Below are 12,331 nucleotides of genomic sequence, written 5' to 3'. Positions count from 1 at the left end.
TCTCGCTCACCTCTGATCCATCAGTCATCTCCCTGTACCCATCTTCTCTGAATGCATCCACTTATCCATCCATCCACCCACGGTACTTCACTCTCTAGGGCCCCAGGCCCACATTTTCCAGGCAAAGCACTCAGCCTCACAAGGATTTACCCTTAAAATAACAGTGTTCAGGGAGCATGGGGCAGGGGCTGAGTGGGTCAGGATGCGCACTTCCCCCTCCCCTCCCAGGACAGATGGAGATCATGAGCAGAGCCACAAGACTACGGCCGGAGCAACATTACTGAAAGCAGCTGCCCAGGGCAGGGGATGGCCTGGGGTCACTGCCTCTGGCCTTTAATTGAGTTATTCAGGGACCACTTACCTGTCTGCACCTGCCTAAGCTGCTTCTCAGTGGCACATTGTCCCAGGGGCCTGAGGATTTCCAGTCTGTATATTCCTGTGACTTCCTGCCAGCCCGTGATGGGCTGCATTTCCTGTTCACCTGCCAGGGCAAAGCACTGTGACAGGCACTTGGGCCAGGGGAGGGAGGTGGTGGAAATGAGTAAGACAAGGTCCCCAGCCTCCCAGAGCTCGCTGAGGAACCGGGACAGGGAAGAAGGCCATCGCCATACCCGAGGTCTTGTAAGCTGTGTGTAACACTTCCTCCTTCCGGGGCCTTGCTCAGCGCTGCTCTCAGGTGGTAGCTGGTCCCCAATCACTTTTCCATTACAGAAATCGATAACTTGAATTACTCCAAAATAACTAGCCCCTTCATGCCCCTGCAAAGCTAATTTTTCTGTGTCTGCATTTGCCCACGTGCTTCTCTCTGGGTCTGGAATCTGTCTTCATGAGTCAATCCAGGTAGAATGGAGTCTTTCGTCTGACTGTGACACACTGGCAGAATGAGAGCGGGATTTGGAGTCAGACACTTAGGTTCAAGTCTTTGCTCTGACACTTACTAGCTGTGGGCGCTTGTCAAGCTACCTAACCCCCTGGAACATCAGTTTCGTCATCTATAAAATAAGAATTCAAATGTAACCGTCCACCAGAGTGTTAGAGAACTAAATGGAATAATAATGTATACGAATGTTCCTGGCATATATTAGGGAATCAGTGAACCCTTGGATAAATATCTGTTTATTCTATGCAAGAATCTGAAATCTGGCTATAAATCTGTATCATGCGGCCACTGTAGAATGAGGTCCTAGTGTAACTTCAGCAATAACAATATCTTACACTGGAGAAACAGCTTATCATTTACAAAGACGCATTCTCATAATGCTCTCATTCTACAAATGACGAAACTGGGATTCAGGACAGTGAAGTGAATTACTGGGTGTCCGCAGACCGGAGCAGCCCTCTGGCTCCTTTCATACTCTTCTGCCTCCTCCATTAGCCCTGATTTGAAGCCGCACATTCTGGTGCAGCTCCAGGATGCTGCATGCTAAGTTCTGCTGTCCAGCAGATGCTGAAATGACAGGCCCTTTAAATGGCCTCTTAGAAGAGCTGTGAGGGGCCAGGCGTAGCATTTAAGTGCACGGGCTCCACTTCGGCAGCCCCGGGCTCGCAGGTTCAGATCCCAGGTGCACACCGACGCGCCAATTGTCAAGCCATGCTGTGGCAGCATCCCATATAAAGTAGAGGAGGATGGGTACAGATGTTAGCCCAGGGCCAGTCTTCCTCAGAAAAAAAGAGGAGGATTGGTATGGATGTTACCTTAGGGCTAATCTTCCTGACACACACAACAAAAGAAGAGCTGTGAGCTCGGCACAGTCTGCCCTGGGCGCTGCCAGGAGAATAAATGCTCCCAAAGTCACCTTAGAAGGGTCATGTGGAAACCTTGAAAGGCTGGACTCAAAGAAAGAAACTGACATTACCAAACACCAATTTCATGCCAGGCACATTCGTAGCCAGTTTCTTCCTGACTCCTCAAAACCAGCTGTTCTCAACCTTTTGGAGGGGGTCACATACCCCCTCAAGAATCTGCTGAAAGCTGTGGATTCTCTTCCCCAGATAAAAGTACATCATTTTACATATAAGTGCAGAGGGGGTCAAGGTTAAGAGCTCCTGGTGTAAACCTGGACTGTTTTAAGATTGTCTTAGGTACCAGGGACCTTCTCTTTTGGAGGCCCCACCCCTTGGCATATCAAACATTTTTGTATATATCCACAGCCCACACTAAATTATACACACACACAGAGTTCAGCTGAACTGCAATTGACTGTTTGACATAATGTTACATTTTGTAGGTATGTAATAAACCATTAATTTCCATTTTGTGCTTTCTTTTCCAATTTTAGAGCCAATAAACCTTTTTGGCAAATTTTATTGAAATGTATCATACATATAGAAAAATACAGAAATCTTAAATGTACAACTCAACGAATTCTCACAAAGTGAGTATACCCGTGTGACCGGCGCTCTGCTCGCACCCAGAAGCCCCCCAGGCCCCCTTCCATTCAGCACCCCCCACCCCAGGGCAGCCGCTGTCCTGACTTCTAACACCATAGATTAGTTTGCCTGTATTCGATTTGTTATAAGTGGAATCATAGAGTTTCTACTCATTTTGTGCCTGGCTGCTTTCGTGGAACCAATAAAGCTCTTTATTCAGGTCTCAGGCACTATCGAAACCAGGGGTTCTCCACCTTGCCTGCACACTAGAATCTTGTGGGGAATTTTCAAAAATCCTGATGCCCAGGCTGCACCCGAGAACAGTGAAACCAGAATCTCTGGGGATAGGACCAGACATGAGTGGTCTTTCTTGCTCCCTGGGTGGCATCAAGTGCACGAAGGATGAAAAGCACTGGTCCCAGCAATTCCGTAAAGGGTTAGTGTCTGTGTTTACAGCTGTGGAGACTGAGTCTCCAAGAGTCCCCATCCTGTGCCACTGCCGTGAAGCCTGAGCCCCAATTCAGGTCTGACCTGGAGTGGTGTTTGCAATGCCTTCAGCCTTGGTGAATGGTAAAGCCAAAACCAGGTGTGGGTGCCTCCTGCAGGGGACCCTCCTCACTGTACATCCTGCCCGAGCTGTGGAGAAGCCAGGTGGGGTTTCCCAGGCTGTGAGAGCCCCTGGGAAAAAGGCAGCACCCCAGGGACTGGCCGTAGGGAGAAAGAGCCACCACCAACTGGACTCCATCTTTGCCTCACGGCTCCAGAAGCTACAGAAAAGTCCTTTCGGGTGGGAGCAGCTGATGGTTTTAGGGCCATGGGGAAGTTTCCCAGCAGCTGCGTTTCTCTAGCCCAGGCCGCTTTGATTCCGGGGTGCAGTGCACGATTCCACCGCTCGGGGGCACCACGAGCTTCTGTAAACCCTGTGGTTTTCACCACCCTCCCCCGCACCCCCGCTCCCCATCCCGGGTGTGAAAGGGTGCCAAAGGAAGCCAGAATGCGGTGTCTGGCGGCAGTGAGGGGAGAACGGCAGCCTGGAGCTGCCTGGGGGTTCCTCTGCTGCCCCCGGGCCTGATGGGGCCTGTCCCTGGCTGGCAAGGGGGATGCAGGGACATGGCTGCGACCGGACCCATAACTGAGCCAGCAGAGGAAAGCCTCACGGGGCTTCTCCCTACCTTCACCAAGCTGTCCCTGTGGGCCCCACAGCCCATGGGGAGCACAACCCATCACACTCCCGTGATGCCCTGGGCTTGGAGGTGCCAGCCCTGCCCCGGAGTCCAGGCACAGCTCCAAATCTGTCCTTGGATCTCTGCCAAATCCCAACCCTAGGATGGCTGAGGACCTCAGGCTGCTGAGAGTCTCTGAAGCTGGATCTACCATCTTCCCCACAGTTTGGAGTCAGACTGCTTAGATTCAAAGCCAGGCTCCACCATTTCCTGGTTGTGTAACTTTGGGCAAGTTACTTCACTTCCATGAGCCTCAGTCCCCTTACGTGTAAAATGGGAACAACAGTCCACACCCTAGAGGATTGTGGTGAGGGTTGAATGGTGACTTATGAAGTCTAAGCCGAGTGCCTGGCACATATAAGTGCTAAATAAATGTTAACTACTATTTAATTTTTATTACTACTACTACTAACATTGCAAACAGGAAAGAGTGAACCTACCCACATATTAAAGAACAGCCTCCATTGTGACAACCCACACACACTCCAGGTTTGAGCAGAGGCAGTGAATCCAGCCCGCTCCATGGCTCAGGCAGAGGCCCAGCTGCCCCTTAGGAGCAGGAAGCACAAAAGTGAAAGCCACCCAGAGTCCCATTCAGCACCGTCCACAGGGGACCTCCCAAGTCCCCACCCAGAGGCTGGAGCCATTGCCGCCACAGTCTGGTGACAGCCTCTCTTGGCCCACAGATGTGAGTGTGTGACTCCCGCCACCCTGCACCCTCAGGCAACTTCCATCTGGGTGCCATCTCCATGGTGTCATGAGCACTGGGTCAGAGACCTTGGTTCTAAACTTCGTACTGTCATCAACCAGCTGTGTGGCCTGGGGCAAGTCACTCACCCTCTCTGGGCCTCTATTTGGCCTCATTTAGGTGATCTTTAAATGCCCTCCCAGCTCTAGCACATGGTTTTAGCAAAGTATCTGGCACATAGTAGGTGCTCAGTAAATGTTATTTGGTTTCATAAAATCCAAGACGTAACTCTGCCAGGTTCCAACACCCACATAATTTTCTAGTCTTTAGAACTGAGTGACCTGTGTGATCCAGCCCCTAACAGGGCCCAACCCAGGGTAAGAGCTCAAGAAATAGGTATTTATTTAATTAATTCATTACTTACTTTTGCCCTGGCTTTCAGTCCAACCTGATCCCCCCACCCAAGGCTGGAAGTGCCTTGTAAAGGCTCCTGATTAGGGGATCTGGAGTGTCTGCCTCCCCACTAGACCACGAGCTCCAAGAAGAAAGGGTCCATCCTCCCCGTGTCAGGACGCTGCCTCTTCAGGAACACACTCAGCCCCGCCTCCTCAGCGTGAGGTGGATGGGCAGCTGAGCATCCTCTCACTGTGATGCTAGAGCCAAGAACTAGCCCCCCGTCAACATGGGGGAGAGAAGCAGCAGAGAGCCTCAAGCTGGGCAAGTCCTTTTATTGGAAAAAGAAATAATAAAACAAAAGGCCACCACATCGCCTGTGCCCAGCCGTCGCATGGGAGAGGCACAGGTCAGGCACCAGGTCCAGCCACACAGTGGGCCAGGGTGGGCACAGGCCGGGTTAGGGTCAGGGGGCTGTGGTGGACCCCACTTGGGCTCAAGGGCTGGGCTGCTCACTCCAGCTCACTGGGGAGGTGCCTCCTTCCCACATGCTGCTCCTGTGTCCAAAAGAAAATCAGTCTGCTCTTTGGTTCCAGAAAGCTAACCGCAGCGGCTGATCTTTCATAGCTGCTTCTAGCACCTCCTGCCGGCTGAGGCGGGCACCTTCCTCTGTCCGTCTCCCAGGCACCAGGACAGGGTTCCTTCCTTCCCCCCAGCCTCCCTGGGCCTCAGCAGCCAGGACCTCATTGGCTGGACGCCCCTCTTTCCTTTCAAGAAAGGAGTTTGATTTTCCCCGGCAAGTTGCTGGCTCCTTTGAGGGTCAGCCTGGCTTACACAGCTCTAGAGAGCCCAGAGCCTGGGCAGGCTGTATACGCAGCATCCTTGGTCCCATTGCTTTGTCATGGGGGGCTGGGAGGAGGGCATGGAAGGCCCCGGAAGTTTGGCTCTGCTCTTCTAGAACCCCAGCTTGTCTTCTCTAGAATGTACACAGTCGAGTCAGAAGGAGGGGAGAACCTTGCAGGTGGGGAGATGCCAGGAAGAAGAGCCAAGCTGGCAGCCTCAGGCAAGCAGAGAAGGGCGTTAGGACATTTAATTACAGCTCAACAGGCTGGACCCACGAGGGAAGCAGCCACAGACCATCATGTACGAAGACAAGACCGGATGCAGAGAGAGGCAGTCATTGGCCTAGCAGCCAAGGAAATATACAAGGGCACTCTCACTCACACATGCACTCACATGTGCACACATACACTCACACGTGTGCACTCACACACATGCATTCAGTCGTGCACACTCCTGCACATACACACATGCATTCATGCACATAGTGCATTCACACATGTACACACACACATGCACTCACACATACGCATTCACACATATGCATTCACACACGTGCCTGCCTGTGCACACACTCATTCTCACATACATGGAGGTTCTAATCTCAGGAAGTTGGCTCCAGTTCTGGAGGTTCAAACCCCTCAAGGCAACATCTCTCTACGAAGTGTTTCTCCAGAGCCCCAGGCTGTGTGCCCCACCACCAGTGCCTGGTGGCCTGCGAAGTCTCAGGAGTTGGACACTTCTCGGAAAGGCCAAGATGGCCTTCCAGGCTTTGGGTGGAGGATAGGAAAGCCACAAGTCTAGAAGAGGTCAGGAAGGGGCTGAACAGCTCCCCACCACGGCGCCCATAAGCTGACCACTCCTGTCTCCCCAGACCTCAAATGCGGTGGAGGCAGGCTCACAGACAGGCAGAGGCCCTGTGGTGGCATCAGGAAGAGGAGACACTGGGAGACAGCCAGGAGGAGCAGGGCCCCAAGGGGAGAGAGTCCTGGTGGATGTGGGATTAGGGTTGAGGAATCATGCAGGATGGGAATTCTCTATGTGACAGACCTGGGCCCCATTCTGGGGTGTTGGGGGAGGAGCTGTGGAAGAAAGGGGCCGTCCAAATTGTGTTGTCCCCACCCCCAGCATCCCCCTGGAAGATCTGGCTCTGTATGACCCAAGACCAGCCCCACCAGGAAAGAGCCAGGCCAGGAAGTGGACCATCCTACCAGGCGGCGAGGGGCAGGGCGCACGGGCTGATGGCCTGCAGGAAACACTGGGCCAGTCACCTTCCACCCCCTCCCCCGCCCCCGCATCAGGTGGGTCCCGAGAATGACTCAGAAGCGGGTGCTCTGGTAGCGCAGCCGCCGCAGGTCTGCAAGGCCCTCAGTCCGGCTGTACACCTCCCTGCAGGGACTCTCGGCCAGTCACCGGGCCCCCGCCCCGCCACCGCCGCCGCTGCTGCTGCCACTGCCGCTGCTGCTGCCGCTGCTGGAACTGCCGCTGCTGCACCGGTCCTCGTAGATGGAGATCTCGATCTGGGGCGGCGTTAAGGAGGGCTGCGAGCTGCGGAGCAGGGGCGGATGGGAACCGGCTGATGGAGGCCAGCAGGGGAGCGGGCAGCAGAGCTGGCGCTGCTTCCTGGACAGTGAGGATGTGGAGGCCTTCGGAGCTGGACCCCAGCCCTCTACGCGCACGCACTCCCAGTTACAGAGACTTGTAGGGCCGGGTACTGCGCAGGCGCACAGCCAGGATCAGGCGCTTACACTCCAGTGTGTCTAATGACGGAATCCCAGGACTCGGATGTGCCCAAGAGGTGGTGTCACTGCACGGGAAGTATGAGGACTCTGGTGTCCTGAGTTCAAATGCCAATTCGCCGACTCTGAGCTATGTGACCTTAGACCAGCCATTTAACTTGTTACCCATCAGTTGTCGCATCTGTAAATGAGGGTAATAATGGAATCTTGGGGTTGTCCTGAGGATGCGCTGACTTGCCAGCACAAGGCCTGGCAGGTGGTGAGGCCTCAGTAAAAAGGAGCACCACCACTTGGGTTTTGTGAACACAAGATGCTGGTATTTGTAGTTTCTTTACTCTTTTTCTCCTCAGTTTTCCAGTAAAAGCTATTTTACAACAATTCTACTCTTGCTGCTGCTAACTGGGGGGCGGGAAGGTGCATACCTTGACCACACTTTTCCAGGTGGTGAGCAGACCTATAACCCAGCCCCGGGCCAGCCTCCCCGCAAGACCTTGTTTTACCCATCTGTGAGTGGGGGACAGCAGGATCTACCACGCGGGATTAGACAAGGATTACACAAGACTGGGGACCTGTAAACATAAGTGGAGATGTGCATGTTCCCGGAGGGGCAGCACAGCCTAGTGGTTAAGGGTGGGCCTGGGCTCAAGTCCCGGCTCTGACCTTCACCACCCGGGGGGCCCTGAGCCCTGATTTAACTCCAGTGGGCTCATCTACAAAGGGGAATAATAGGAGTGACCCACCTGAGGGGCGGTTATGAGAACTACATGAATTCATGGTTTCAAAGCACTGACTGTGATATCTGGCATGCACTGAGCACTGCTTAAGTGCAGTTCAGTATAAGTAAACCCTGAAATTCACAAACAGCACCAATAATTTATTTGGGGTGGGGGCTGACAAGGGATGTGGGGAATCCTAGGAAATCCCTGAGTGGAGGGCCCTAGGGTGACCCCATTTCCTGGCTGTCTCACCAGGGACCCCACTGGTCAGCAGCCCTGTGCCCTCACACAGAACAGCCAGGAAGGATACAACCCTCATCCCACGCTCCACTGGGTCGGTAAGCAGGAGGCCTCGAGGGGCAAAGATCTTCTCATTCTGCTCCTGGATGTAGCGGGAGATCTTCTTGAGAACCTGCAAGGAGAGGGGCTGGTTGAGGATGAGGGTGAAGCACGGGAGCCCCGGGGGAGGGGACGCTGGGCAGTCAGGGAGGGAGCCACCTTCTCGTAGTGGGTCTCCATGCAGAGGAAGATGAAGTAGGCCGTGGCACAGGCCAGGCAGCCCTCGAGGTAGGAGCTGCCCCCAATCTTCTCGGCCTCCGCGTAGAAGCTGTTGAGGGTCTTCACAGTCTCCTCAAAGAGCTGCCGCTCAATCTGGAGGGAGAAAGGGACAGGGGTCCACGCCTAGGTCAGCCTCCCTGGATTGTGAACAGTCACAGGTGGGAGGGAGGGTGATAGTGGTGGGGCCACACAGTGGGGATAGGGGCACACAGGCAGGACCAGAGAGGATGCAGGTGCCCATGGAGCAGAAAGGGGACTGCACTGGGAGTCAGGAGACCTGGGGTCCAGTGCAGACTTGGCCATCAACTAGCTGTGTGACCTTGGACTAATGACTTAACTACTGTAACCTCAGTTTCCACATCTATAAAATGGGAATAAGAATGGCTACTTGGCCTCCCGTGGAAACAGGAAACTCCCACGATATCTTAGATGTGAATGTTTTCTGCAGCAGATCAGGCAGGAATTCCAGTGACTTTGTCATCCCCCCCCCACCCCATTTTGACGGCTGTAAGAGAGCGCAGGACTTAACTGGTAGGCGCTCTCCCTGTTTGGATGGGACTCCAACTGCGTGAGACTGACTGGGTGGGATCTCAGGAGTGTCTCTCCAGGAGGGGCACGTCCTCCTAGCTGAGAGGTCACCAGGAACACGACAGCCCCGTGCATTTGGACAACTGGAAGCTGTCCTGCCTGGACAACTGGAAGCTGTCCTGCCTGTACCCATATTCACAATAGCTAATATTTGTTAAGCACTTTCTATGTACCAGGCATTTGTTGTGTATTCTTTCACTTAACCCTCATGACAATTCTATCAGAGAACAGAGAATATCAGAGAATCAGCGAATTCTATCTACCACCAATCAAAGCTCTGCTCTGTGGTCCAGGCCACCATCATCTCTGGCCTCTTAGCTGGTCTCCCTGCCCCCAGCCCTGCCGAGTGAGCCTGTTAAATTCAGATCATGTTACAGCTCAGATCAAGAGCTTCCCACATTGTCCCATCTCTCTCCAAGTAAAATCCAAGAAGTCCTTACAATGCTTGCTAGGCCCTACGGGGCATGGCCTTGTGGTCCCTCTGAGCTGGTCTCCTACTCTCCTTCTCACTCAGTCCCCACTCCAGTCACACCGACTATCCACTGCTCCTCGAAAATGCCACAGGTCTTTTGTGCCTATGTCGTTGGCGGCAATGCTTTCCCCCCAGGCACCTCCTACCCCAGCTCATCCCTTACTTCCCTCAGGTCTCACTTTATTAGATGGGCACCCCCACCATTTGCCTCACCCAGCTCTCCCTATCCTCATGACCTCTCCTGTTATTTTTCTAGTATTTTTCACCATCTGAGCTACTACATATTTACTTGCTTGCTGTTTTTATTTTTTGTACCCTCTAATAGACAGTAAACTCCACGAGTTCACACCTATATCCCCAGTGCCTGATACATAGTAGATACGCAATAATTACTCGCTGAATGCTGAGCAGACTTGTCCAAGGTCACACAGCTCTGACCGGAGTCTGTGCTCTATACCATGGAGCCCACACGAGACAGCCTGGAAGGCCCCGCTCCAAACTCAGCAGGTGTCCAAGTGTCTGTTGCCCCATATTTTACGTTCTTCAGAGCACCCCCTGCCCCACTCGCCCCCACCGGACCAGAACTGTCCATCACACAGCTTAGGGACCTCCCTTGCCTGTCTAGGACAAAAGCTCTTCCCAAGAATAATCAGAAGCTTTGGGGTTCCTGGCCACCGTCCCTACACAGATCTGGAGTGAACACATGGAGAAAATTCTGCTCATCTGGCCCATGACCCAAGCCCTGCTGCTGTACCCCAGGGGTCACCCCACCCCAAAGGGCAGGCATGCTAAGATGAGGAGACACACATGGCTCCCCAAAAGCTGGTTAGGGGTCAGATCGGCAAAAGCTGGCCCTGCCCCCACCTTCCCAAACCCATTCAGATCTGCCTGGGCTGCTGAATGGAAGGATCATGGTCTGTCCTCTGCCCTCTCCCAATCCCAGGCCAGCTCTAAGGCAGCCTGGGATGAGGGCTACATATACTCCCAGAACCAGGAGCAAAACTCAGCAGAAGGAGCTGATGCCTAACAAGGGGCCGGTGGTCCCTGAGACACCCAAGTAGCTGAGTCTGGAGGGAGAGGCCATAGGCAGAGCCCTTGGTTGACAGCCTCTGATGCCCTCAGCAGACTCTGTGATGGAGCATCAGGCTCTCCCCTGTGCCCAAGGTGGGGAGAAGGAGGGAAAAGCAGCCTCCAGCCCTTCCTCCAGGTCTCTAAGCTTTCCCTGCCAAGACTCTGATCACGAAGGCATCCAGTTTTATCTGTGCCCACTAAGGATGCAACTGCATCGGTAAGAAAATGCGTCTTGTGAAAAAGCAGAGTCAGAACCGAGGCTCTTCTGGTACTCACTCACTTTGGTAAGTCACTTCCGCTTCCTGGCCCTGAGTTCCCTCTCCTCAGTGAGAGGGGTGAACCAGCACGGTGCTTCTCAAACTTTAATGCATAGGTGAATAACTTCAGGATCTCTTTAATATGCAGATTCTGACTCAGTGGATCCAGGGTGGGGCCTGAGATTCTGCGGTTCCAGGCCATGCTGATATTGCCAGTCCACAGACCACAGTTCTAGTTCAAGGGCTTAGTGGTTCTCAGTTCTGGGATACACTAAAGTCACCTGAGCAGCTTTTAAAACTTAGACATGCCCAAGTCTCTCCTCCAAGAGATGTTGGTTTGGGAAGGGGGAGGATGGGTCAGAGCAGCAAAGACCACCACTGCCCTACTCCACCCAAGCTAACACCATGCAAAGTTTTTTCCACAAGATCCCAGGTGATTCTAATGTGCAGTCAAGTGTGAAAAGCACTGTACTAGAAGACCAGCGATTCTCAGAGCAGGATCTATGAATCACCTAATTCTGTATCACTTGGGGATTCCTCATTAAAAATTAAGACCCTCCACCCTGGCTGCAGACTAGAACCACCTGGGGAAATGTAAAGCAATGCTGATGCCTGGGTCCCACTCCCAGAGACTCTGATTTAATTGGTCTAAGAGTGTGGCCTAGACATTGGGATTTTTTAAAGCTCCCCAGGAAATTCTAATGTGACTTTTTTTATTCTTCCATGTGAAGTGGCTGAACGAGTTATGTGTCCTACATTACTTTTATCCTGGGAAAAAAATACATTCAAATAAGCCCTCAGTTCCATCACGGCCTGTGTTCCAAGTTTAGAAAGAGACATCCTTACCCGGCTGTCCAGCTCTGGGGGGAATTTGGTCTGGAACTGACAGATGGTCCCATCACTGTAGTCTCTCTGGATAAAGACCTTGGTGGCCAGCGAGGCACTCCGCCGGAGCTCCTGCAGATTGTGGACCTGAGGAGACACGCTCTCAGGGTGAACATCCGTCTAGGTTTGTCCGAGACCGAGGGGTTTTTCTGGATGTGGGTCTCTCAGGGCTAAAACCAGGAAAGTCCCTGGGAACCAGGACAAGTTGGCCACCCTACAGTTGCTCCAGGAAGGCCCTGGGGAAGCAGGACTGTGGAGTTCACCCAAGAAGATGCTTCGAGCTATCCCAGAAAGATCTAGAAAAAGCCTGAAGCAGGGCCAAAGCTGACCCAAAATGAGAGGCTCTGGAACCACCCACAGAGCCAGAAACAAATTTTAACAGGAGGAAAAGACTTCGCAGTGGCCTTTCACACTTTCATTCATTCAGCAAGTATCAATGTTCACAACTTGTCAGGCCTTGGCTTGGGGAACCCAGCACTGAACAAGACTGAAGCCTCAGACCCTGCCCAGTGGAGCTTATAACAGGGTTGG

The 12,331-nt window shown here is 53.1% G+C and overlaps 1 protein-coding gene across 1 annotated transcript in view; it reads left to right on the top strand.

Moving 5' to 3' along the window:
• The window catches only part of CRTAC1 (cartilage acidic protein 1), a 149,879-nt gene extending 142,263 nt beyond the window's left edge, over positions 1–7,616 (top strand). Inside the window, exon 15 of the mRNA XM_087432397.1 lies at positions 6,910–7,616. Within this exon, the coding sequence (XP_087288523.1) occupies positions 6,910–7,049 (140 nt within the window). The 3' untranslated portion in view covers positions 7,050–7,616. The remainder of the gene's footprint in view (positions 1–6,909) is intronic.
• The last annotated feature ends 4,715 nt before the right edge of the window (positions 7,617–12,331 follow it).

This window comes from Ceratotherium simum, chromosome 6 (assembly GCF_057802395.1).
Source record: "Ceratotherium simum simum isolate JZ-2026a chromosome 6, ASM5780239v1, whole genome shotgun sequence".
Classification (NCBI taxonomy): Eukaryota; Metazoa; Chordata; class Mammalia; order Perissodactyla; family Rhinocerotidae; genus Ceratotherium; species Ceratotherium simum.
Note: the sequence above shows the minus strand (reverse complement) of the source record. Positions and strands in the feature narration are given on the sequence as shown.